The sequence below is a fragment of the Heterodontus francisci genome, chromosome 13 (genome assembly GCF_036365525.1).
Source record: "Heterodontus francisci isolate sHetFra1 chromosome 13, sHetFra1.hap1, whole genome shotgun sequence".
NCBI lineage: Eukaryota > Metazoa > Chordata > Chondrichthyes > Heterodontiformes > Heterodontidae > Heterodontus > Heterodontus francisci.
This window is the reverse complement of record NC_090383.1, coordinates 19826773-19854010: the sequence shown is the minus strand read 5'-3', so window position 1 is coordinate 19854010 and position 27238 is coordinate 19826773. Positions and strand designations below refer to the sequence as shown.

Here is a 27238-nt window from a genome sequence, read left to right as displayed (position 1 = left end):
TTGACTGTGACCAGCAGGTACGAGATACTTGCTACCTGTGTGGATGAGAACAAGGACTGCAGGGAGGATCGGCAAACTGTCCAGGGTGCAGGGCGCCATTCAAGTGGGGTTACTGAAAAGAAATGTGGTAGGGGAACAGTATAGTCAGGGGAATAGATACTGTTCTCTGCAGCCGTGACTGGGAGTTCCAAAGGTTGTGTTAAAGATATCTCTTTGCAGCTGAAGACGAATTTGAAGTGGGAGGGGGAGGATGCAGTTGTCGTGATCTATGTAGGAACCAACGACACAGGTAGAACTCTGAATAATCTGCTGAGGGAGTTAGGGTCCAAATTAAAACACAGAACCTCAAAGGTAATTATCTCTGGATTGTTCCTGAGCCACGCGCCAGCTGGCATAGGGTCAAGCAGATTAGAGAATTAAACACATGGCTCAAAGAGTGGTGAGGGAAGTAGGGGTTTCGATTCATGGGGCACTGACACCAGTACTGGGGAGAGAGGGAGCTGTTCTGTTGGGATGGGCTCCACTTAAAGTGAACTGGGATCAGCGTCCAGGCGAATCGTAGCACTCAGGCTGTGGATAGCACTTTAAACTAAAAATGGGGGAGGAATCGGATGAAGGAAGATTCAGAAATTTAAAGAGAAAAGTTGAGGCAATAGACAGTGTGGAACTTTGGTAAAGGCAGGCAGAGTGGGACAGGAAGAGACAGAGTTTAATGGTAATAGTGCATCAGCGAACAAGGTCCATGCAATGAATAGTAGTAAAATAAAAATTAAAGGCTCCTTATCTGAATGCATGAAGCATTTGCAATAAGATAGATGAACTAATGGCACAAATGGGTTTGATATAATCACCATTACTGAGGCATGGTTACAAGATGATCAAGGTTGAGAAATAAATATTCCAGGGTACACAACATTTGGAAAAGACAGACAATGGAAAAGGAGGAGGAATAGCCCTGATAGTAAAGGATGACATAAGGACAGTAATGAGAAAGAATCATGGCTCAGAAAATCAGGAAGTAGAATCAGTATGGGTAAGATAAGGAATAACGAGTCAGAAAATGCTGGTGGGAGTATTTTGTAGGCCTCCCTAACAGTAGTTATACCTTTGGACAGAACATAAAGCAAAAAATAATTCCAGAGGGTGGTGGGTGTCTGGAATTCACTGCCAGGAACAGTGGTGGAGACAGAAACCCTCAATTCTTTTAAAAGGTACCTGGACATGCACCTGAAGTGCTGTAACCTGCCAGGCTATGGACCAGGTGCTGGAAGGTGGGATTAGATTGCGGCTAGTATGTTTAGCCGGCACGGACATGATGGGCTGAATGGCCTCGTTCTGTGGCGTAATTTTTCTATGGTTACTAAAGGAGGGAGAGAGAAAATAGAGAACTACAGGCCAGTTAGGCTGACATCAGTCTTAAGGCAAATGCTGGAATCTATTATTAAGGAAGTCTTAACGATGCACTTTGAAAACCATGTGTTCTAAGTCAACATGGTTTTACGAAAGGGAAATTGTTTTTGACAAATATATCAATTTTTTGAGAATGTAACTAGTAGGGTAGATAAAGGGGATCCAGTAGATATAGTATACCTGGATTTTCAAAAGGCTTTCAATAAGGTGCCACACAAAAGCTAAGACGCAAGATATGGGCGCATGGAGTTGAGAGAAATATATTAGGATAGATGATTGGCGGGCAGGAAGCGGAGAGTAAGGATAAACAGGGCATTTTCAAGCTGTCGGGCTATGACTAGTGGAGTGCCACAAGGATCAGTGCTGGGGCCTCAGCTATTTACAATCTATATTGATGACTTAAATGAAGAGACCGAGAGTAATGTATCTTAAGTTTGCTGATGATACAAAGCTAGGTGGGAATTGCAAGCTGTGAGAAGAACACAAAGAGGTTGCAAAGAGATATCTACTGGTTAAGAGGGCAACACTGTGGCAGATGGAGTATAATGTGGGAAGGTGTGAGGTTATTCACTTTCGTCGTGAGAATAAAAAAGCAGAACTTTTTTTAAAAGGTGTAAATGTTGATGTTTGGAGAGACTTGGGTGTACTAATACAAGGAACACAAAGTTAACATGCAGGTACGGCAAGCAATTAGGAAAGTAAATACCATGCTGGCCTTTATTGCAAGGAGATTGTAGTACAAGAATAAGAAAGTCTTGCTACAATTGTACAGGGTTTTGGTGAGATCACACCTGGAGTACTGTGTGCAGTTTTGGTTTCCATATTTAAGGAAGGGTATAGTTGCCTTGGAGGTGGTACAGTGAAGGTTCACTAAATTGGGCCCTGGGATGAGAGGGTTGTATAATGATGAGATGCTGAGTAAATTGGGCCTATACTCTCTGATGTTTAGAAGAATGAGAGGTGATCTCATTGAAACATACAAAATTCTGAAGAGGCTTGACCGGGTAGACACTGAGAGGTTGTTTCCCTTGGCTAAAGAAACCCAGAGTACTGGGGCACAGTCTCAGGATAATGGGACGATTATTTAGGACTGAGATGGAGAGAAACTTCTTCATTCAAAGGGTTGTGAATCTTTGGAATTCTCCACGCCAGAGTTGTGGATGCTCCATCTTTGAATATATTTAAGGCTGAGAGAGACAGATTTTTGGGATCAGGGAATCAAAGGATATGAGGAGCGGGCAGGAAAGTGGAGTTAAAGCCAAAGATCAGCCATGATCATATTGAATGGCAGAGCTGGCTCGAGGGGCCGTATGGTCTACTACTATTTCTTATGTTTAGTATTTAAAGGTACTTAATTGGCTGTAAAGTGCTTTGGAATATTCTGAGGTGGTGAAAGATGTTATATGGAGGCATGCTTTGTTTCGATGTGTTTTTATTTCATTTGTATACCACCCGAAAATGGCTTCTGTAAAATGTAACCTCACAGATGTATTTTTGTGCTTGTGTCTGTTGACCTGTATTTAAATTAACAACTGTAACTAATTTGCTGTCTTTCAGGTCACTGCAGGCAAGCCCCTATCGAAAGAGTACACAGAGGAGGTGGGTACACTTCAAAGACCAGAAAAGGTTTCAGGTTTCCCCTAGTGATCCATATTCTCAGTGATTCTTTGTCTTGTGCACTCAACATATGATGCTATCTTTAGCACAAGGAATCCAAATTTGCATGAATTCCATAGAAATTATTATGCTTTCCATTACCTCAATAGGGTTTACGGGCTTGCCTATATATTGCTGAGGGAGAGGAGGTGTGATGGTGGGAGATCCTGCAATTGGAACTAGTCACCCTGGCTTTGGTGTTGCAGTTTAGTTTCCCAGTTCACCTTTTCGACTTTATTTATTCTCTCTACCTCTATAAAATCACCTGTTGGGTGCCTCCTATACAGGGTGAAAAGTTCAAATCGGTCCAGTCTTTGCTGAGAACTCAGAACTCCAACAGTGGGGATCGGGTCTGGTGCCTCTTCTCTGCACTGCCTCCAGCCCTTGAATTCTGCCTTGTGTCTGAATAGAATCATAGCATGGGCACAGCACAGAAGGAAGCTATTCAGCCTGTCTTGTCCATGCCGGCTCTCAGCAAGAGCATCTCAGATAGTCTCACTCTCCCGCCCCTTCCCCGTAATTATGCTAATTCTTTTCTCTTCAGGTGCTTATCCAATTCCCTTTTGAAGGCCTCGATTGAATCTGCCTCCACGACACTCTGAGGCAGTGCATTCCAGATCCTAACCACCCGCTGTGCAAAAAAGTTTTTCCTCAAGTCGCTGTTGGTTCTTTTGCCAATCCCCTTAAAACCTCTGATTCTCTAACCTTCTGCCAGTGGGAACAGTTGCTATCAATCTACTCTGGACACCTCAAGATTTTGACCACCTTTATCAAATCTCCACTGAAGCTTCTTTAAAGAGAATGACCCCAGATTCTCCATTCTATCCACCTAACTAAAGACCCTCATCCCTGGAACCATTCTCAAAGATCTTTTCTGTACCCTCTCTAATGCCTTCACAACTGTCTTAACAACTCTCCGGTTGAGGCCGAGCCAGTGTTTAATAAAGGTTCATCATAGCTTCTTTGCTTTTGGGATTGAAGGCAGACAAGTCCCCAGGGCCTGATGGCCTACATCCTAGGGTCTTAAAGGAAGTGGCAGGGGAGATAGTGGATCCATTGGTTATAATATTCCAAAATTCCCTGGATGCGGGAAAGGTTCCAGTGGATTGGAAAAAAGCTAATATAACGCCCTTATTCAAAAAGGGAGAGAGGCCGAAAGTAGGAAACTATAGACTAGTTAGTTTAACATCTGTTGTTGGGAAATTGTTAGAATCCATTATTAAGAACGTAATAACAGGACATTTAGAAAGTCAAAATGCAGTCCATCAGAGTCAGCATGGTTTTATGAAGGGTAAATCGTGTTTGACTAATTTGCTAGAGTTCTTTGAAGCTGTGACAAACAAAGTGGATAATGGGCGTTCTGTCGATGTAGTGTATCTGGACTTCCAGAAGGCATTTCATAAGGTGCCGCACAAAAGGTTACTACACAAGGTAAGGTCACATGGAGTTAGGGGAAATTTATTAGCTTGAATAGAGGATTGGCTAGCCAACAGAAAACAGTCAGGATAAATGGGTCTTTTTCTGCTTGGCTAGATGTAACAAGTGGGGTGCCACAGGGTTCGGTCCTTGGGCCCCAACTGTTTACAATCTATATTAATGCCTTGGATGCAGGGATAGAAGGTACTATAGCCAAATTTGCAGATGACTAAAATAGGTGAGATAGTAAGTTGCAAAAAGGAAATAAGAAATTTACAAATGGATATGGATAGGTTAGGTGAATGGGCCAAAATTTGGCAGATGGAGTTTAACGTGGGTAAGCGTGAGGTTATCCATTTTGGTTGGAAGAATAGAAAGGCAAATTATTATCTAAATGGAGAGAAACTTCAGAGCGCTTCAGTGCAGAGGGATCTGGATGTCTTCGTGCATGAATCGCAGAAAGCTAGTATGCAGGTGCAGCAGGTAATAAGGAAGGCAAATGGAATTTTGGCATTTATTGCTAAAGGAATAGAGTATAAAAGTAGGGAAGTGTTGCTGCAACTGTTCGAGGCATTAGTGAGACCACACCTGGAGTATTGCGTACAGTTTTGGTCCCCTTACTTGAGGAGGGATGTAGTTGCTTTGAAGGCAGTTCAGAGGAGGTTCACTAGATTGATTCCAGAGATGAGGGGTTTGTTTTATGAAGAGAGATTGAGCAGTTTAGGCCTTTACTCTCTGGAGTTTAGAAGAATGAGAGGAAATCTAATTGAAGTATATAAGATGATTAAGGGGATTGACAAAGTAGACGTAGAGAGGATGTTTCCTCTTGTGGGGCAATCTAGAACGAGAGATACCGCAAGGATCAGTGCTTGGGCCCCAGATATGCGCAATCTATATCAATGATTTGGATGTGGGAATTAAATGTAATATTTCCAAGTTTGCAGATGACACAAAACTAAGTAGCAGTATGAGTTGTGAGGAGGCTGCAAAAACCCTTCAAGGGGATTTGGAGAGGCTAAACAAGTGGGCAAAAATTTGACCGATGGAATACAATATGGAAAAATGTGAGGTTGTCCACTTTGGGTGGAAAAACAGAAATACAGAGTATTTCTTAAATGGTGAGAGGCTGGGAAGTGTTGAATTTCAAAGGGACTTGTGTGTCTTTGTTCATGAGTCACTGAAAGCTAACATGCAGATACAGCAAACAATTATGAAGGCAAATGGTATGTTGGCCTTCATTACAAAAGGTTTTGAGTATAGGAGTAAAGATATCATAACGGCAATTATATAGAGCCTTGATGAGACCGCACCTGGAGTAATGTGTGCAGTTTTGGTCTCCTTACCCAAGGAAAGATGTACTTGCCATAGAGAGAGTGCAACAAAGGTTCACCAAACTAATTCCTAGGATGGAGGGACTGTCCTATAAGGAAAGATTAAATAGACTGGGCCTTTATTCTCTGGAGTTCAAGAGAATGAGAGGTGATCTAATTCAAACAGACAAACATACGTAGATGCAGGAAGGATGTTTTCCATGGCTGGGGTGTCCAGAACCAGGCGACACAGTTTTGGAATAAGGGATAGACCATTTAGGACTGAGATGAGGAGGAATTTCTTCACTCATAAGGTGATGAATCTTTGGAATTCTTTGCCCCAGTGAGCTGTGGCGGCTCAGTCGTTCAGTATGTTCAAGACTGAGTTTGATAGATTTCTGCATATTAAAAACATCAAGGGATAGTGGAGGAAAATGGTGTTGAAGTAGATCAGCCATGATGTCATGGAATGGTGGAGTAGGCTTGAAGGGCCGAATGGCTTACTACTCCTCCTATTTCTTGTATTCAGCAATTTCTGCACATGTGCCCCCAGGTCTCTCTCTTCCTGTACCCATTTTAGAATTGTATCCTTTCATTTATATTGACCTTTGTCATTCTTCGTATCAAAATGTAGCACTTCATACTACTCTGCATTAAATTCCATCTGCCATGTGTCTGCCTTTCCACCATGTGCTCTTGAAGTCTATCACTATCCTCTTCACAGTTCGCAATACTTCCAAGTTTTGTGTCATGTGCAAAATTTGGAATTGTGCCCTGTACACCCAAGTCTAAGTCATTTATATATCAGGACGAGCAGCAATCCTAGTACCGTCCCCGGGGAACCCCACTGTGTATGTTCTTCCAGTCCGCAAGACAACCGTTCACCACTACTCTGTTTCCTATCACTCGGCCAACTGCATATCCATGCTTACGCTGTCTTTTTTTTTTCCCCATGGGCTTCAACTTTGCTAACAAGCCTGTTATGTGGCACTTTATCAAACGCCTTTTGGAAGTACATGTACACCACATCAACCGCATTAACCTCATCAACCCTCTCTGTTACCTCATCAAAAAACTCAAATCAAGTTGGTTAAACACAATTTTCCCTTAACATACTTATGTTGACTTTCCTTAATTAATCCACAATAGTCCAAGTGACTGTTAATTTTGTCCCGGATTATCGTTTCTGAAAGTTTTCTCATCACTGAGGTTAAATTGATTGGCCTGTAGTTGCTGGGTTTGTCCTTACACTCTTTTGTTGTACAAGGATGTAACATTTGTAATTTTCCAATCCTTTGGCACCACACCTGTATCTAAGGAGGATTGGAAGATTATGGCTAATACCTCCCCAATCATCTGGTTCTAATGATTTATCAACTTTAAGTACAACCAGCCTTTCTAACACCTTTTAATTGATTTTTAGCACATCCAGTGTCTCGACCATCTCCTCTTGCATTGCAACTTTGGCAGCAGCTTCTTCCTTGGTAAAAGGAGATGCAAAGTATTCATTTAGTACCTCAGCCATGCCTGCTGCCTCCACGCACAGATCTGCATTTTGCTTCCTAATTGGCCCCACCCCTCTTTTACTACCCTTTTACTATTTATATGCTTATATAAGGCTTTTGGTTTCCTTTTTATGTTAGCTACCAGTCTCTTCTCATGGTCTCTTTTTGCCTTTCAGATTGCCTTTTTCACTTCCCTTTCAAACTTTCTATATTCAGCCTGGTTTTCACGTATTATCTACTTGATATCTGTTCTATGCACCCTTTTTCTGTTTCATCTTACTCTCTATCTCTTTCGTCATCCAGGGAGCTCTGGCTTTGCTGCCCCGTCTTTCCTCCTTGTGGGTATGTACATGACTGTATCTGACCCATTTCCTTTTTAAAGGAAGCCCATTGTTACAGTTTTGTCTGCCAGTCTTTGATTGCAATTTACCTGGGTCTGAGCTGTTGTCATCCCATTGAATTTGGCCCCCTTCCAATTAATTTACTCTCGATTGCTCCTTGTCCTTTCCCATAGCTAACTTAAACCTTATGATACTATGATCACTGATTCCTAAATGTTCCCCTACTGACACTTGATCCACTTGACCTCATTTCCCAGACCAGACCAAGCAATACCTCCATATGGTCTACTCCTATCTCTTATGTTCCTTCCTCTTTGATCCAGAAGCATACTGATCAAGAAAATTTGTCTGACCCCTCTTCACCCTCTCTGCCCTTTACGCTATTACTATCCCAGTTTTTATTGGGATCATTAAAGTCCTCCAGAACTGCACACAAAACTCAAAAGTGTGGTCTGATCAGAGCCTTGTACAGTTTGAGCACAACTTTCTCTGACTTGTGTTCTATGTTTTGACTCTGTAGTTCAGCCTCCTGTTGCCTTACAATGAATGGACATGTTGAGTCTCCTAGGATTCCAGGTCTCTCTCAGCTTCACCCTTAGCTACTTTAACCCTGTTCATGAATTGTGTGTTCTAATGAAAGATCATCGACCGGAAACGTTAACTCTGTTTCTCTCTCCATAGATGCTGTCTAACCTGCTGAGTATTTTCTATATTTATCATAACTTTGTCTGTGTAAGCTGATGTAATTGTCATTGTAGAACCTGAAGCTGGTGGCCGATGGGTGCTGTAATCTGCAGAAACAGATCCAGATTGCTCAGCTGTTCGGGATCCCGGTCGTGGTTGCTGTGAATGTTTTCAAGTAAGTGCTGTGCTTGGGGACTCAATGGGGAAGCATTTCAGGCCTTGTCCCACCAATGGAATTTCAAACTGTAGCATTGCAGGCTGTTCATCTCTCCAACCTCTGTCCGAGTGTCATATCAATGCGAATGTGTGTGACGGGACTGCTCGTCACTGACCGTTTCATCAAACTAAGCAGGCAGAGAGCTGAGGGCTGATTAAACCCACTGCAACTGTAGTGGTTGATGCTGCTTCACCAGAACTGTAGTTGTTTGATCAAACGGATCCCATTGGGTAACCCTTCAGATCATCCCTGTGCTCGCCCACCTATATTCACTCCGGGTTCAACAACACCTCGAACTTCAAGGTTTCATCCTAGTGTTAAATGCCCCCCATCACATCATCCCTCCCAATCATAGAATAGTACAGCACAGAAGGGAGCCATTTGACCCATCAAGTCTGTGCTAGCTCTTTGGAAGAGTAATTCAGTTAGTCCCACTCACCTTTCTTTCCCCATATCCCTACAATTTTTTCTCTTTCAAGTATTTATCTTATTCCCTTTTGAAGGTTACTGTTGAATCTGTATCCACCACCCAAATCCTAACCACTCACTGCAAAAAAAAGTTTTTTTTCTCATGTCACCTTTGGTACTGTTGCCAATCACCTTAAATCTGTGCCCTCCTGTTATCGACACTTCAGCCACTGGAAATGGTTTCTTTCTGAGTGTTCATGAGTGAAGATCTTTCAGGCCATTTTAGAAAAGTTCTAAGTTAGCAATTTATGAAGAATTTTCTGCAGCATTGGTACAGCAACTCGAGGCCCTGCTCACTGAGTCCTGACCCATGAACCTTGCCTTTCAATTGATGCAGCTTTCAGTTTTGAAATCGGCACTGAATGCTGTGCGCCGCACTCATTCACACAGCTCCTAGTGTTCATAGTCTGTCACTCCATAACTTATTGAAGTTTGAGACACAGCAGGAGTGTTTAATTCAGCAGATTTATTGGGTGTGAGTCTATAACGCTTCATGATTTTAAACACCCCTATCAAATCTCCTCTTAGCTTTTTCTGCTCTGAGGAGAACAACCTCAGCTTCTTCAGTTTATCCACGTAACTGTACTCTCTCATCCCTGGAATCATTCTACTAAATCTCTTCTGTATCCTCTCCCAAATCTTCACATGCTTCGTAAAGTGTGTTGCCCAGAATTCGGCTCTATATTCCAGCTGGGGCCCAACTAGTGTTTTATATAGTTTTAGCATAACTTCCTGCCTTTTGTACTCTCTGCCTCTATTTATAAAAGCCCAGGATCGCATATGTTTTATCAACTGCTTTGTTAAACTGTCCTGCCACCTTCAGAGATTTGTGCACAAACACCCCCAGGTGTCTCTCTCTTCTTTCACCCTCTCTAAAATGGTATCATTTAGCATGTATTGTGTCTCTTCATTCTTCCTACCAAAATGTATCTGTACAACCCTCTGAGAACTCTGTTGCTCTGAATTTGACCTCTGAACAACCCCACTCCCATTGCCCCACTGTTGGTGGCCATGCCTTCGGCTGTCTAGATTCTAAACTCAAAGTCCCTCCCTAAACCTCTCCACCTCTATATCCTCAGTTTAAGCCATTCCTTAAAACCTACCTCTTTTTGGCCAAGCTTTTGGTCATCTGTCCTGATATCTCCTTGTGTGGCTTTTTGTCAGATTTTGTTTGCTCCTGTGTAAGTCCCTGGGATATTTTACTACATTAAAGGCACTGTATAAATACAAGTTGTTTTTACTGGCTGTGAGCAAAGAGATTTGAAAAGAATTACGATGGAGATGCAGTGAATTAAAAATGGAATCTTTGCTTTATGGTCTGCTCCTGCTGATTCCTGTTTATTTTTATTTTCCATGTCAAAAATAATTTGAATTATCCACTAATTAGAATTAAGCCATGTAAACAACATCGGAATTCAGTGCTTAAAACTTTATCATCAGATAATTAGAAAGAAATGACTTTGAATTCAGAGGAGTGGACTGTAATAGAATTATCCCGTGTCTTTAGAAATGGGTCTTACTGAACTGGAAAATAAACTCAGCAATCTATTTGTAGAATAAATCAAGATGAGAAACTTCTTAGTTCACGAGTGAAGATCTTTCAAACCATTTTAGAAAAGTTATAAGCTAGCAATTTATGAAGGATTTTCTGTAGCATTGGTAGCCTCTCGCCTTGCTCATCGAGTCCTGACCCATGAACTTTGACTTTTGAAATCTGCACTGAATGATCAATTGATCTGCAGCCTTAGCATCCTTTTGGGAGAAGGAGTTCCAGATTTCCATTACCCTTGTGTGAAAAAGTGCTTCCTGACAAAACACTTGAACCGCCTAGCTCAATAATAAGGTAAAGCCCCCTTGTTGTGGATGCCCCCAGCAGATGAAATAGTTTCCCTCTATCTACCCTATCAACTCCATCTAATCATCTTAACCACTTCAATTAGATCATCCCTTAATCTTCTATTCTCAAGGGATTACAAGATGAGTCTCTGCAGCCTGTCCTCATAACTGAAACCTTTTAGCCTGAGTTTCATTCAGAAGCTATACCCAACTCCAGATCTGGTACCTGTAGAGTTGTTTATTACATTGATAATTGGGAAGCTTGAAGAATTTAAGGTTCCCTATTAGAGTATTGGGCGTGTTACTAAACCATTGCTGTGATAGTTCTTAAATAATGAAAGGCAAAAAAATCTCATCCACAGAACAGTTTGAAATTAAAGGAAGAAACGGGCAGCACAGTGGCGCAGTGGTTAGCACCGCAGCCTCACAGCTCCAGCGACCCGGGTTCAGTTCTGGGTACTGCCTGTGCGGAGTTTGCAAGTTCTCCCTGTGACCACGTGGGTTCCCGCCGGGTGCTCTGGTTTCCTCCCACAGCCAAAGACTTGCAGGTTGATAGGTAGATTGGCCATTGTAAATTGCCCCTAGTGTAGGTAGGTGTTAGGAGAATGGTGGGGATGTGGTAGGGAATATGGGATTAATGTAGGATTAGTATAAATGGGTGGTTGTTGGCCGGCACAAACTCGCTGGGCCGAAGGGCCTGTTTCAGTGCTGTATCTCTCTATGACTCTAATGTCTTTTGTATAGAGGCCATTGTTGTGTGGAGGAGATACCCATTATAGAATGAAGACCACATTTACTAATCCATGTCCTCTCAGTAGGATGTTTGTAGTTGTGGGCCATCTTTCCATTAAGAGCTTCTGTTTATTTCCAGGTGATAGCCTGTCTCAATTGGTAGCACTCTCATCTCAGAGAGAATGTAGTGAGTTCAAGCCCTCTTCCAAAGACTTGAGCACCTAAGCTAGGCTGGCATTCTAAGGGAGTGCTGCATTGTCCGAGGTGCCTCGCGGGTGGGTGCAAAAGATTCCATGGTACGACTGAAAGAAGAGCAGGGGAGTTCTCCGGTGTCCTGGCCAATTTTTATCCCTCAACCAACATCACTGGTTATGATCCCATTGTTTATTGACTGCCACACTTTCTACATTACACCAGTGACTACACGTCAAAGGTACTTTGGCTCTAAAGTGCTTTTGAGCATCCTGAGATTGTGAAAAGCACTGTATAACTGCAAGTCTTTCTTTCCATAGGACTGACACTGAAGCAGAGATTGACCTCGCCTGTCAAATTGCAAAGCAGTCTGGTGCTTACGATGCTGTCCCGTGCAATCACTGGGCTCTTGGAGGTAGAGGGTCATTACAGCTGGCTGAGGCTATCCGGCAGGCTGCAGACCAGGAGAGTAGCTTCAGATACCTTTATGACCTAAAGGTGAGACTTACTTTACATTCTCTATTTAGCTAAGTGTTAAAAGGTTCCTGTAAAAGATGCAATAATTCTAATAGCCAAAGCAGTTTAGTGACGGTGGGTGGGGGAAGAAACGCCTAGAACTGTTTGCAGTTGCTTGAAATTAATTTAATTTGGTGTACATGTGTGAGGATATACAAGGCTTGTCTTCAAGTGACCACTTGGGAGAGCATCATGGAGCCTCGTGGCCATGTATGAAGTTTACATCCATAGTTCTCACCAAGTTGCAGGTATCCTAAGTTGCTGATACTAACCAACCTGGCAATGCCAATCCAGGTTTCATTCACCAGTGAGCCAATAGTGCTAAACACAGCCCTCCCCGAACCCCAGGGACCATGAATGTCTACCGGGGAGTGAAGCATCCAATAAGATGCATACAATCGCAAGTAGGACTGAGTTGCCTGGACTGCAAAGAGTAAATTGTCAGGGCACGTGGGTTGTAAACAGTCCACGGACAGCAGTTTGGATAGAAGAAGAAAGATTTGCATTTCCATAGTGCCTTCCATGAAGGCAGTATGGAAACCCTTTACAGCCAGCAAAGTACTTTTGATATATAGTCACTGTCGTAATGTTGGAAATGCAGCAGCCAATTTACGCACAGCAAGCTCCCACAAGCAGCAATGTGATAATGACCAGATAAGAGATTTCAGTGATGTTGATTATGGGATAAATATTGGCCAGGACATTGGGGAGAACTTGATAAATTGTGCCATGGGATCTTTTATGTCTATCTGAGCGGGCAAACAAGGTCTCGGTTTAACATCTCATCCCAAAGAAGGCACCTCCATTAGTGCAGCAGTTCCTCGGTACTGCGGTAGAGTGTCCGTCTGGATTATTGGCTCAAGTCTCTCGAGTGGGACTTCAACAAACAAGCTTCTGACTCTGAGATAAGAGTCAGAGAGGTTAGACTTCAGGAGGAGGACAGTTGAACAATAGGTGATTCTATTTCATTCAAAATAGACCCGGTCAAGTAGGCTCTTGGTATCTGCAGTTTTGTGATATTTTGTGCTCTGTAACGGTAAATGGCTTTTGATGTTTTGAAGCACTGAACCCAAATGTTAGTTTGAGGTAAAAACAAGAAACGCTGGCAATACTCAGCAGGGGTGGCACAGTGGTGCAGTGGTTAGCACTGCATCCTCACAGCTCCAGGGACCCGGGTTCGAATCTGGGTGCTGCCTGTGCGGAGTTTGCAAGTTCTCCCTGTGTCTGCGTGGGTTTCCTCCGGGTGCTCCGGTTTCCTCCCACATGCCAAAGACTTGCAGGTTGGTAGGTTAATTGGCCATTATAAATTGCCCCGAGTACAGATAGGTGGTAGGGAAATATATAGGGAACAGTGGGGATGCTATTGGAATGTGGGATTCGTGTAGGATTAGTATAAATGGGTGGTTGATGGTCGGCACAGACTCGGTGGGCCGAAGGGCCTGTTTAAGTGCTGTATGTCTAAACTAAACTAAACAGGTCTGGCAGCATCTTAAGTTCTGAAGAAGGGTCACTGACCTGAAACGTTAACTCTGCTTCTCTCTCCACAGATGCTGCCAGACCTGCTGAGTATTTCCAGCATCTGCAATATTTTGCTTTTATGTTAGCTTGAGATGCTGTGGTTAGACGGTAGTGCAGTTAAGTCCACTGGTAATAATTTGCAATCATCTTTGTTGGTAATGTGATTGCATTGGATGGAGGTTGCTGCAGTGCAAGTCTAGAATAAGACAGGCTTGAACACCTGTGCTAATGTGTATAAATTCAGAAGAATCCAGGATGTGTGGGAGTTTGAACTAAATGGAAAATAAATCCTTGGTTTACATCAGCTGTCCGATAATATTTTGTCCAGTTTTAGCGCACTTGTAGATAAAGATGAAACTCAACAGTTCAGCCATGAACTTACTGAATGACGGAGCAGGCTCGAGGGGCTGAGTGGCCTACTCCTGCTCCTAATTCGTATGTCCGTATGTAACTCTCCATTCCTATGACTCTGATTGCTTGTGCATCCTCTTCGCCCCTACATTGTCGGCACTGCCTTCAGCTGCCTCGGCCCAATGCTGTGGAATTCCCTCTCTAAGTCCCTCCGCCTCTTTCTCCTTTTAAGACGTTCCTTAAAACCAATCTCTATGACTAAGCATTTGGTCACCCTCCCTAACATCATCTCCATTGACTACATTTCTGTAAAACACCTTGAGAAATTTTATTTTCGTGCTGAAAGTACTAGTTGGTACCTCTTGGAAGCTAGAGACTTTCTGAAAAAAATGGATTTTGTTTGCCCTCAATCCCAGCAGCATGATTGCGTCCTGTCAAAAATCACAGATACATCTGTGAATACTGCAACAATGCTCATATCTTCTCTCAATCTTGGGGTATACAAGAATTGGACTGTAGAACAAGGTTCCATATTGCACTTCTTAATTCAGTCATGGTTCTAAGTGTCATTGTTTTCAAGTACGACGGGATTTGGTTGTTAGGGAAGATCTGCAGCTGCCCAGTGAGTTCATTGTATTTACATCAGCTTTTTAATTGATGCAGAGGGACAGCTTTTGTTCAAAATACAACTGCACAATTTTAATTTATTGGAAAATAAAAGGTGAAATGCTTTGTGGCTTTTATGCGGGCATTGTTTTATTGTCAGAATGAATCATTCTTATTTGCTCTGCAGTTCAAAACCTCAAACTATTTTGATGTGCAAAAGAAATGAAGTAAACTTTACTGACCTGTTACGTTCTGGAACCTCTATTTGGTGTGTGCACATTAATGCCCCACTAGTTCAGTAACTCTGTAACAACTGACAATTGTGGCCATACTGATTAGTTCCAGTCTCTGGCTCAGGGTTTCTGTTTTAAAGCTGCAGTTTTTCTTTAATGTTTTTGCGATTGGTAAAAATGCAACCAGGGAAGATCCATGTATAACGTGAACCATAAGCTGGATTACAACAAGCAATTTCCAGTTGACACAAAGTACTGTCACTGCTGGAAATCTAAAAGCACAAACCAAAAAAGCTGGTTAGGCAATGAGGAAAGGTCTCAATACATGAAATGCCAGCTGACTGGCTTCTGTTTCTCTGCAGATGCTGCCTGACCAGCTGATTATTTCCAGCTTTTCTCATTTTTTGTTTTCCATTTGACACAATGTCCTCTACTTTTACCAGGGAGGTGGGAAGGGTGCGGGGGGTGGAGGAGGTCATGGATGTAGAGGCTAATGGATCCAGGGCCCACAGACATGTGCACTACAATACAGTCAGGCAAGAACAGGAATTTAATGTTAGGAGGCTGCATCTGGGAACCCCTGGAACGAACCTGGCATTCAGCAGGAGGAGGGGTTTCTTCGTATTGAGGTGGGATCAGGGGAGGACTGGAGTTTCATTGGCGTTGTATAATCAGGGAGTGGCCTGGGATTCCCTTTGCATGATCAGAGGTTAAGGAAAACTGGAAATTTTGGTGTCTCATTGCACCATGCAGGTGGGGGATGCTGGAGAGGCCCAAGGTCTCCTGAGGGTCTGGTGGGGTGCAGTCCTGAGCCTCCGGGCCTACAAGGAGTTGAAGGAGAAGGCATTTTAAAAACAGCCAGTTGGTTCCTCCCAACATGGTTTTGCAGCAGATAGCGTGGGACTCCCCCTCCCTTAATACATTGTGTCGCGGCGACAATGACATTCTCGGGGCACAACTTCTTCATTTTAAATCGGCCCTGCTTGCTTTTAGCTGAAGCCTCATCCAGGGCCTGAGTGCAAACAGCAATGAGCTCATTGACCAGATAATCTGTTTTAGTGATGTTGGTTTAGGGATTGACCAGGACACTGGGTGAAACTCCCCTACTCTTTTTTTTTTTTTGGAATAGTGTTTTTTTTTTAATGTACACCAGAGAGGGCAGATGGGGCCTCAACTTAACATTTCATCTGAAAGACACCCACTCCCAACAGTGCAGCACTCCCTTCGTACTGCATGGTGGTGTGAGCCTGGATTATGTGATCAAGTCTCCGGAGTGGGGCTTGAACTCTTCTGACTGAGTGAGAGTGCGACCAAATAGTGAGGTACTGGGGTGATTTACAATAACTGTGTCTCTGTTGCAAATGTACACTCACAGCGTCTACAATGACGCAGGTCTGCTGCATTGAGAATATCTGTTGTGGATGTGGACTGCAGCCAAGAGAGTAAAGATACAAGGCCTTTAAATAAACTGAAAGCACTGTAGTATATTCCTGGGAAAAACAATGTTGTCTATTTCATGCAGCTCTTGTCTCCAAACCGCCTGAAAAATGAGGGGCTCTGACAAACAAGACACATCCTATCAACACTGCAGCACTTTGACAGGACCCAGACAGATAGATGTGGCATGGCAAGGTCATGCTGAACTTCTCTCTGCCAATTGAATAGAGTGGGGGTGGTGGGAAGGGAGAGGATGGTAAGAAACGCTTTGGCATCAAATCAGAATGTAGCAGCTTGGGGAGGAGACGGAGTTAAACAAACTGGTGGAAAAGCTGGTCATCATTTTCTATTTGTTATGGTTGGAATGGTTTTTAAAATCATAGTAACAGGTAAATTACCCAGACAAAGTATTCTCAGATATTGATTTAACCCTTCAGGGGAAATACACAATCTCTCACAAAGGCAGACCCTGGAGTTTCTGTTACAAAATACAGGCCCAGGGACTGAGTAAAAGAGAGACTTGCATTTCTCTATTGCCTTTAACAATGTCACAAAGCACTTTTTGCAATTACATCATTGGCTGTAGTGTAGTCACTGTTGTAATGTAGGAAACGTAGTGACCAATTTGAGCACAGCAAGCTCCCACAAATAGGAATCAAGTAATGACCAGGTAAGCTGTTTTTTTGTAATGTTGATTGAGGGATAAATAGCGGTCAGGATACTGGGTATAACTCCCCTGCTGCTCTTCAAAATAGTGCTGTGGGATCTTTTATGCCCACCAGAGAGGGCAGATGGGGTCTCGGTTTAATTCACCTCTGACAGTGCAGCGCTGTCTCTGGAGTGGGACTTGAACCCGCAGCCTGCTGACTCAAAAGGCGAGTGTGCTACCAGCTGAGCCGCAGGTCACATCATGAAGAGCTCCAAAACGGAATGATCCCCAGGGTTAGGGGTCTGAGTTATGAGGAGACACACACAATTGAACTGGGAAAGGAAGCATCCGAGAGCTGATCTTAAGTAGAAATAGTTAAGGAAATGGAAAAGAGACATGCAGATTATTAATTCATAGTAAATGGAGGCAGTAGGACAAAGGACTGAAAACAGGGATTTTTCTTCAGTGTGTGAAATGTGAACAATGCATTAAATGGAGTTGCTGAGGCAAAACCCTGTAATCATTGAAGAACAATTGGATGCTGAGAGCCAAGTAATGGTAGGGGGGGATTCTAGACGGATGAACTAGAGTGGGCCGAATGACCACCTTCACCCATAGTTATTGTGGTTTGGTGACGGAGATTGTGTCATTGCGCCAGCTCAATATTTATCCCTCAACCACCCTCACTAAAAGAAACAGATTATCTGGTTATTATTTCTTACTGTTTGTCGGACCTTGCTGCATGCAATTTGACACAGTAATTACACATCAAAAATACTGCATTGGCTGTATAGGACTTTGGGACGCCTAATGGCCTCAAAGGTGCTATAGAAATGCAAGTTCGTTCTTCTTAGAACATGGGGAGAACTGGCACTCTGAGCCTTTTTTATCTTCCTCTGCACTGATTCCAGTGTTTGAATGGCTCCTGGTTTCTCAGTGGCCAGAATTGGGCTCAGGACTGCACGTGCAGTCTGACCAGAGCCTTGTACAGTGTGCTCATGACTTCCTCTGACTTGTATTCGACTGCTTTTTTTTTTTGCCTATGGCCTTTCAACATCCTATCAGGCTTTGATAAATGGTACTTCCTAGTTTATCGGGTTTCCTCTCTAGGTTTGCTCCTGACCTCAGCCTTGACCCTTTTGCGTCAGTTTCTCAATTTATAAAAATAAGAATTGCTCCTCCTCCCAAGAAAATGATAGTGATTTAAAAATAAAAGTCCAGACTCAAGAGGGTCTTTGCTTTCTCTTGTGTATGTCACATTTTTAATCATTACAGAGACCTCATGGATTTTTCAAAGCAAAAGTCATATTTGGGTTTATGCATTAAAATGTAAAATTATTCACTTAACGAGCAGTCTGAAGTACCCCAGCCTCAGCCTTCACAATGCAACACATGAAGGCAAACACTTCTGTCCTGCTATATTCCTTTTTATGGTCTTTTGAAATTCTTGTCAACCTGTTCAGTAAGGTTTTAAAAATATAACCAAATTCAACATCTTTGAAATATCGAATATGACATACTGATTCCGAAAATATTAGCAAACTTTAAAGTAGACAGACTGGTGAATGTAAGCAGACACTTGGCAGATAAAATTTAGTGGAGAGGAGTGTGAAGTGATGCATTTTGGAAAGACAAATGAGAGGCAGTATAAACTAAATTGTACAAAGTTAAAGGGGGTACAGGAACAGAGTCCTGGGGATTTACATACACAAATCTTTGAAGGAGGCAGGACAAGTTGAGAAGGTTGTTTTTGAAAAAGCAGACGGTGGTGGGGGGAGGGGAGGTGGTCCCTTGGCTTTATAAATACAGGCATAAAGTATAAAAGCAAGGAAGTTTTCCGAAACTTAAATAAAACGCTCGTTGGGTCCTAGATGGAGTGTTATGTCCAATGCTGGGCACCACATTTGAAGAAGGATGTCAAGGCCTTAGAGAGAGTGCAAATTTACTGGAATGGTACATGGGGTGAAGGTGTTCAGTTATGTGGAGAGACTGGAGAAGCTGAGGTTGTTTTCCCTAGAGCAGAGAAGTCTATGGGGTGATTTAGAAAGAAAGGCAGACTTGCATTTATATAGCGCCTTTCATGACCACATGACCTCCCAAAGTGCTTTTACAGCCCATAAGGTACTTTGAAGTGTAGTCACTGTTCTAATGTAAGAAACGTGGCAGCAAATTTGTGCACAGCAAGCTCCCACAGATAGCAATGTGACAACGACCAGATGATCTCTTTTTGTGATGTTGATTGAGGGATAATATTGGCCAGGACACTGGGGATAATTCTCCCGCTCTTCAAAATAGTGCCATAGGATCTTTTACGGTAACCTGAGAGGGCAGATTCAGCCTCGGTTTAACATCTCATTCGAAAAACGGTATCTCTGACCGTGCAGCACTCTCTCAGTACTGCACTAGAGTGTCGGTCTTTTTTTGTGCTCCGGTCCTAGAGTGGGACTTAAATCCATAACCTTTCAACTCTGAGGCAAGAATGCAATCAACTGAGTTACGGTTGACACTTAAATTTAATAGAGATGTTCAAAATTGCGTGGGGTTTTAACAGAGTAAATAGGAGAAACTATTTCCACCGGCCGCAGCGTTAGTGAATAGAGGGGCAGATTTAAAATAATTGGCAATAAAGCCAAAGAGGAGAGAGTTTTTTTACTCAGTCATCTGTTATGAACTGGAATTCACTGCCTGAAAAAGTGGCGGAAACAGATTCAGTAGTAACTTTCAAAAGCGAATTGGATAAGTACTTAAATTTTACTTTGCAAGGGAGTGGGCCTAAAATTGGTAGCTCATTTGTGGGACTGGCATTGGCATGAGGGGCAATAGGCCGATCGCCTTGTGTACTGTATGATGCTGTGCAAACATTGTGGAACTTTAAGTTGAGCAAGCCTTAAGACTTATGTGGGATATTTAAAGGTATGTGGAGTGAACAGGGCAATGAGCTTGAACTGGGTGGGATATTAAAGGGATGAGGAATGATTAGCAGAGTGAGATTAGAAAACATAGAAGAATAGGAGCAGGAGTAGGCCATTCGGCCCTTCGAGCCTGCACCGCCATTCAATACGATCATGGCTGATCATCCAAACCCTGTTCCTGCTTTCTCCCTGTATCCCTTGATTCGATTTGATGGGGTATGAAAGGGCATGGGGATTAGAATGTGTTGCTCTTGGGGTAGTAGGCTTGATACATGGAACGTCTGGTTTCTGTGCTAGCACCTTGTGATTCGGGTGTACAAGAATGATAGGCTTGCCAGTAATGTTAACATGGAAAGTGGAAGGGCTAGGGTAGGATCTGTTGTGCTTAGCCTTTATTCTGCTGCATAAGCAGTAACATTGTTGAATGAAACCTGTGTTTTAATGGTTCAATTACAATCTACCAGTCATTTTTTACACAAAATTGAATTATCCAAATATTCAAAGTAAGCAACCCAATTAAAATGGCAATGTTCTACTTAAAAAAAAAAAGAAATGTGATTATCATGCAGAAAGCGTACTATAACCATATTATAAAAGATAAATGACCCACTGATTCAGCAATTGATTCAATTATTTCTTTAGATCTGCCCCTTTTCCTTTTTTCAAGTTTTAAAGAGGTTTTCTTTCAGTATATGCGCTATGGGGATCACACCTACTGCTAACTCTTGGATTCATAATTGAAGAAGCTTTGTTGGTCGGTGGTCATATTGTAAAAGCGAGGTGCCCACTTTGACTCCATTATTATCTTAATCAAGCCAGCCACTCTGCGATCAGCTGTGAACAGACGACTATGTAGCTCAGTCATAGCAATGTTATCTCTCAGTCGGAAGGTTGTGGGTTCAAGTCTCACCCTGGAGACCTGCGCACATAATCCAAACCAACACTCCACAGTAGTACCAAGGAGTGCTACGCTGTCAGAGGTGCTGTCTTTGGGATAAGACATTAAACCGAGGCCCTGTCTGCCTTCTCAGATAGCCGTAAAAGATCCTATGATATTTTGTAGAAGAGCAGGGAAGTTATCCCCCGGTGTCCTTGCCAATATCCTTCAACCAACGTCGCTAAAACCGATTATCTAGTCATTATCACGTTGCTGTTTGTGGGAGCTTGCTTTGTGGAAATTGGCTGCTGTCTTCCTTGCATTACAACAGTGACTACAATTCAAAAATACGTCATCGGTTATAAAACATTTTGAGATGTTTTGAGGTCTACAAAAGATGCAATATAAATGCAAGTATCTCTTTCCAACATACAAAAATAGAGTGACCTGACTCTGAACAAGAAGGACCACTGAAAGTAGAATGAGAGCTGAAAATTCCAGTCTGCTGCAGGATGCCATGGTAATTTCAGACAAGTGGCCACCTGAAAACTGAGAGACACGAACAGAATCTGAATTGGAGCTGCAGCGATAGAGAAGCTGTCAGGAAAAAGCTCTAAATGATGTCGAGAGACATCTTCTCGATCTGTTAATGGGCCATTGTTATTGGCTGGGGAATTATTCAAGTTGTGTCAGCGGGGAAGTGTGAATCATAACATTGACACTAGCTTTACATTTTGATGTATTACTCCCTTCCATCACCCACTCACCACTAGCTGCCACTACCTCCTGCAATCAGAGGGTGTAAGCAGATGAGCATGCTTGGCTGAATGGTAGCACTCTATCCTTTGAGTCAGGAGGTCATAGGTTCGAGTCCCACTCAGAGACTTGAGCACGTAGGCTGAAACTCCAGTGCAGTACTGAGGAAGTTCATACACAAATTTTCTAACATGAGTCGCTGGACAGTGATCGGGAGCAGGAATTCACGGGTTTTGTTCTAGCACAAATCGGTTTTAACCGCGCCCTCTCCATTACCCCACTGTTAGAACCAGGTGAGAGGAAGTCTCGGGTTCCCTCTCAGCCTTCACCTGGTATTAGCGTAACAGCGTTTTATTTTAAATACACGTTTTTTAGCTCCCCCTTGGTGAATCCTTGTTTACTGCTTTCAATTATAAGGCAAAGAATCCAGCCAAACAGGTTTTCTTTGGTTTAAAGAAGAAAGATTGATCTTTATTAAACTTCAACTCTAATTCGGTTATTGCCCACGGGTACGCGACGCACCCACGCTCACATGCATATGCGATACACACATGCAGATAGAGACAGAAAAGAGCAGAAGAAATAAAGTGGAAAAGTTTGAGGCAATATCTGTTTAGTTTAGAGATACAGCAGTGAAACAGGCCCTTCGGCCCACCGAGTCTGTGCCGACCATCAACCACCCATTTATATTAATCCTACACTAACTCCATATTCCTACCACATCCCCACCTGTCCCTATATTTCCCTACCACCTACCTATACTAGGGGCAATTTATAATGGCCAATTTACCTGTCAACCTGCAAATCATTTGGCATGTGGGAGGAAACCGGAGCACCCGGAGAAAACCCACGCAGACACAGGGAGACTTGCAAACTCCGCACAGGCAGTACCCAGAATTGAACCCGGGTCGCTGGAGCTGTGAGGCTGCGGTGCTAACCACTGCGCCACTGTGCTGCCCTGAAGATGGCTTTGTTTACTGTTCTTTAAGCTTGCAGTAAAGTCCTTGATTGTAGGTAGGTTTTAATTTTTGTTGGGGCCCAGTATTCTTCTTAAACCTTGTTCGATGTAGGAGACTTTTCTCTCTTGGAGTTCATGTGTCCTCAGTGGGTCCAGAGGCTTGTGAGAAAGAGATGGGAGCAGAGAGGAGAGGTTTTCTCACTCCAGGAGCAAACAGTCTTTCTGAGTCCAAACTCTTTGTACAATACAGAAAAATCCAGGTTGCCAAGAAGGTTAGTCATGTGAATAGCTGGTCTGACCAGGTCTGTTTGTGGATTCTCTTGTCTTAGCTGACCCTGGAATGTCTCCTCTTGCACACAATACCTGGTGCTCAAAGTCCATTGTGGGTTAAATTGGAGCAGGGAATAGCCCCTTTGTCCCTCCAAGCACTGTCTGTTAGTATGCAAATGTTTTTTCCAGCCACGGCTGATCTGTTTAACATGTCATTTCCTCGCTCCAGCAACAGTTTAAAATCAATGTTCATATGGCAAAATTAATATGCCTCATTCTTGGCAGGTGGGGGATCTGCATGACACACACCCTCAATTGTATTAAAACTATGTAAATGCTGCATTACAAAATCAAAACTCTCACAACTCACAAAGTTTTCCTAACTTTATTGTTTCTACTGGGGCCCCATCTACCCTCTTGGATGGCTCTCCCCTTTAAATATAATTAGAACTATTTGCTCGCGTGGGTAATGAACACCAACACGACTGGGCTTGTTTTTATACTGTAGCTTCGACATTTAAATTAGAAAGAAAAATAGCCAACGAAGAAGGGATCTCATTGGCAAATAAAATTAATGCTCACGGTATAGGTGACGGACAGAAGAACTGTTGTGAAGAAAAATGGCTTCGCCATTTTTAATAAAATTCTTCCCAATCTGTAGCAGAGTTCAGGCACTGTTCAGAACTGGGCAATTATTTATTATCCTATCAGCATACCTGACCAAAATTCCATTTAAGATGCGCGGCTGCACAGCAACCCGAAAGTTCCCGCACAGGATGCATGCAAGTTGGCCCTTTTAAGTAACTGCTTAAAAAAATTTTAACTGCCTGCATGCTTAAACAAGTCGGCTGGTCACTACAAAAGAAAATAGAGGGTGCATTGACTCTAACTTGAGTTATTTAATTTCAATTGGAGTCAACAACACAACAGTTTTTTCTCTGTTCCATTATGGCTGTAAGAATCTTGGTGCAGACGGACAACATCAACCCCACTGAAGTGAATGGGGACTTGTGTAAACATCCACTTCCTCTCGCAAACTAAAAACAGAAAATGCTACAGATACCCACTTTGGCCTCGAAAGAATAAAATGAGAGTTTCATCACATTAGTCCGGCATTTGCAGTTTTAAATTTTTATTTGTACCGTTTTCTCTCGAGGCCCATTGCGTATATATATCAATTAATGAAGTATTTTACCTCCAAGTTACCTATTTTCCCACATTTGCAGCCAACATTTTTTTTATTCATTCATGGGATGTAGGTGTCACTGGCCAGGCCAGCATTTATTGCCCATCCCTAATTGCCCTTGAGAAGGTGGTGGTGAGCTGCCTTCTTGAACCGCTGCAGTCCATTTGGGGTAGGTACACCCACAGTGCTGTTAGGAAGGGAGTTCCAGGATTTTGACCCAGCGACAGTGAAGGAACGGCGATATAGTTCCAAGTCAGGATGGTGTGTGACCTGGAGGGGAACTTGCAGGTGGTGGTGTTCCCATGTATTTTCTGCCTTTGTCCTTCTAGTTGGTAGAGGTCACGGATTTGGAAGGTGCTGTCTAAGGAGCCTTGGTGCATTGCTGCAGTGCATTTTGTAGATGGTACACACTGCTGCCACTGTGCGTCGGTGGTGGAGGGAGTGAATGTTTGTAGATGGGGTGCCAATCAAGCGGGCTGCTTTATCCTGGATGGTGTCGAGCTTCTTCAGTGTTGTTGGAGCTGCACCCATCCAGGCAAGTGGAGAGTATTCCATCACACTCCTGACTTGTGCCTTGTAGATGGTGGACAGGCTTTGGGGAGTCAGGAGATGAGTTCCTAATGTCTGATCTGCTCTTGTAACCATGGTATTTATATGGCTATTCCAGTTCAGTTTCTGGTCAATGGTAGCCCCTAGGATGTTTATAGTGGGGGATTCAGCGATGGTAATGCCGTTGAATGTCAAGGTGAGATGGTTAGATTCTCTCTTGTTGGAGATGGTCATTGCCTGGCACTTATGTGGTGCGAATGTTATTTGCCACTTATCAGCCCAAGCCTGGATATTGTCCAGGTCTTGCTGCATTTCTACACAGACTGCTTCAGTATCTGAGGAGTCACAAATGGTGCTGAACCTTGTGCAATCATCAGCGAACGTCCCCACTTCAGACCTTATGATTGAAGGAAGGTCATTGATGAAGTAGCTGAAGATGGTTGGGCCTAGGACACTACCCTGAGGAACTCCTGCAGTGATGTCCTGGAGCTGCGATGATTGACCTCCAACAACCACAGCCATCTTCCTTTGCGCTATGTATGACTCCAGCCAGCGGAGGGTTTTCCCCCTGATTCCCTTTGACCTCAGTTTTGCTAGGGTTCCTTGATGCCATACTCGGTCAAATGCTGCCTTGATGTCAAGGGCAGTCACTCTCACCTCACCTCTGGAGTTCAGCTCTTTTGTCCATGTTTGAACCAAGGCTGTAATGAGGTCAGGAGCTGAGTGGCCCTGGCGGAACCCAAACTGAGCGTCACTGAGCAGGTTATTGCGAAGCAAGTGCCGCTTGATAGCACTGTCGATGACACCTTCCATCACTTTACTGATGATAGAGAGTAGACTGATGAGGCGGTAATTGGCCGGGTTGGACTTGTCCTGCTTTTTGTGTACAGGACATACCTGGGCAATTTTCCACAATTCCGGGTAGATGCCAGTATTGTAGCTGTGCTGGAACAGCTTGGCTAGGGGCACGGCAAGTTGTGGAGCACAGGTCTTCAGTACTATTGCCGGAATATTGTCAGGGCCCATAGCCTTTGCAGTATCCAGTGCCTTCAGTCGTTTCTTGATATCGCGTGGAGTGAATCGAATTGGCTGAAGTCTGGCATCTGCGATGCTGGGGACTTCAGGAGGAGGCCAAGATGGATCATTAACTCGGCACTTCTGGCTGAAGATTGTTGCAAATGCTTCAGCCTTATCTTTCTCACTGATGAGCTGGGCTCCCCATCATTACGGATGGGGATATTTGTGGAGCCACCTCCTCCAATTAGTTGTTTAATTGTCCACCACCATTCACGACTGGATGTGGCAGGACTGCAGAGCTTAGATCTGATCCGTTGGTTATGGGATCGCTTAGCTCTGTCTATCGCATGCTACTTACGCAGTTTGGAATGCAAGTAGTCCTGTGTTGTAGCTTCACCAGGTTGACACCTCATTTTGAGGTATGCCTGGTGCTGCTCCTGGCATGCTCTCCTGCACTCTTCATTGAACCAGGGTTGGTCTCCTGGCTTGATGGTAATGGTAGAGTGAGGGATATGTCGGGCCATGAGGTTACAGATTGTGGATGAGTACAATTCTGCTGCTGCTGATGGCCCACAGCGCCTCATGGATGCCCAGTTTTGCATTGCGAGATATGTTCGAAATCTATCCCATATAGCACGGCGATAGTGCCACACAACACGATGGATGGTATCCTCAATGTGAAGGTGGGACTTCGTCTCCGCAGGACTGTGCGGTGGTCACTCCTACCAGTACTGTCATGGACAGAATCATCTGCGACAGGCAGATTTGGTGAGGATGAGGTCAAGTATGTTTTTCCCTCGTGTCGGTTCCCCCACCATCTGCCGCAGACCCAGTCTAGCAGCTATGTCCTTTGGGACTCGGCCAGCTCGGTCAGTAGTGGTGTTACTGAGCCACTCTTGGTGATGGACATTGAAGTCCCCCACCCAGAGTACATTTTGTGCCCTTGCCGTCCTCAGTGCTTCCTCCAAGTGGTGTTCAACATGGAGGAGTACTGAGTCATCAGCTGAGGGAGGGCGGTAGGTGGTAATCAGTAGGAGGTTACCTTGCCCATGTTTGACCTGATGCCATGACACTTCATGGGGTCCGGAGTCGATGTTGTGGACTCCCAGGGCAACTCCCTCCCTACTGTATACCACTGTGCCACCACCTCTTCTGGGTCTGTCCTGCCGATGGGACAGGACATACCCGGGGATGGTGATGGCAGTGTCTGGGACATTGTCTGTAAGGTATGATTCCGTGAGTATGACTATGTCAGGCTGTTGCTTGACTAGTCTGTGGGACAGCGCTCCCAACTTTGGCACAAGCCCCCAGATGTTAGTAAGGAGGACTTTGCAGGGTCGACAGGGCTGAGTTTGCCGTTGTCGTTTCCGTTGCCTAGGTCGATGCCGGGTGGTCCGTCCGGTTTCATTCCTTTTTATTGACTTTATAGCGGTTAGGTACTGCTGAGTGGCTTGCTAGGCCATTTCAGAGGGCATGTAAGAGTTAACCACATTGCTGTGGGTCTGGAGTCACATGTAGGCCAGACCAGGTAAGGACAGCAGATTTCCTTCCCTAAAGGACATTAGTGAACCAGATGGGTTTTTACAACAATCGACAATGGTTTCATGGACATCATTAGACTAGCTTTTAATTCCAG

At 43.7% G+C, this 27238-nt stretch overlaps 1 protein-coding gene across 3 annotated transcripts in view; it reads left to right on the top strand.

Moving 5' to 3' along the window:
* The window catches only part of mthfd1l (methylenetetrahydrofolate dehydrogenase (NADP+ dependent) 1 like), a 188433-nt gene that overhangs the window by 94221 nt on the left and 66974 nt on the right, over positions 1–27238 (top strand). For all 3 annotated transcript variants that reach the window (XM_068044467.1, XM_068044468.1, XM_068044469.1), the window contains 3 exons: positions 2968–3009; positions 8397–8497; positions 12088–12265. In XM_068044467.1, coding sequence (XP_067900568.1) covers positions 2968–3009; positions 8397–8497; positions 12088–12265 — 321 coding nt within the window. The remainder of the gene's footprint in view (positions 1–2967; positions 3010–8396; positions 8498–12087; positions 12266–27238) is intronic.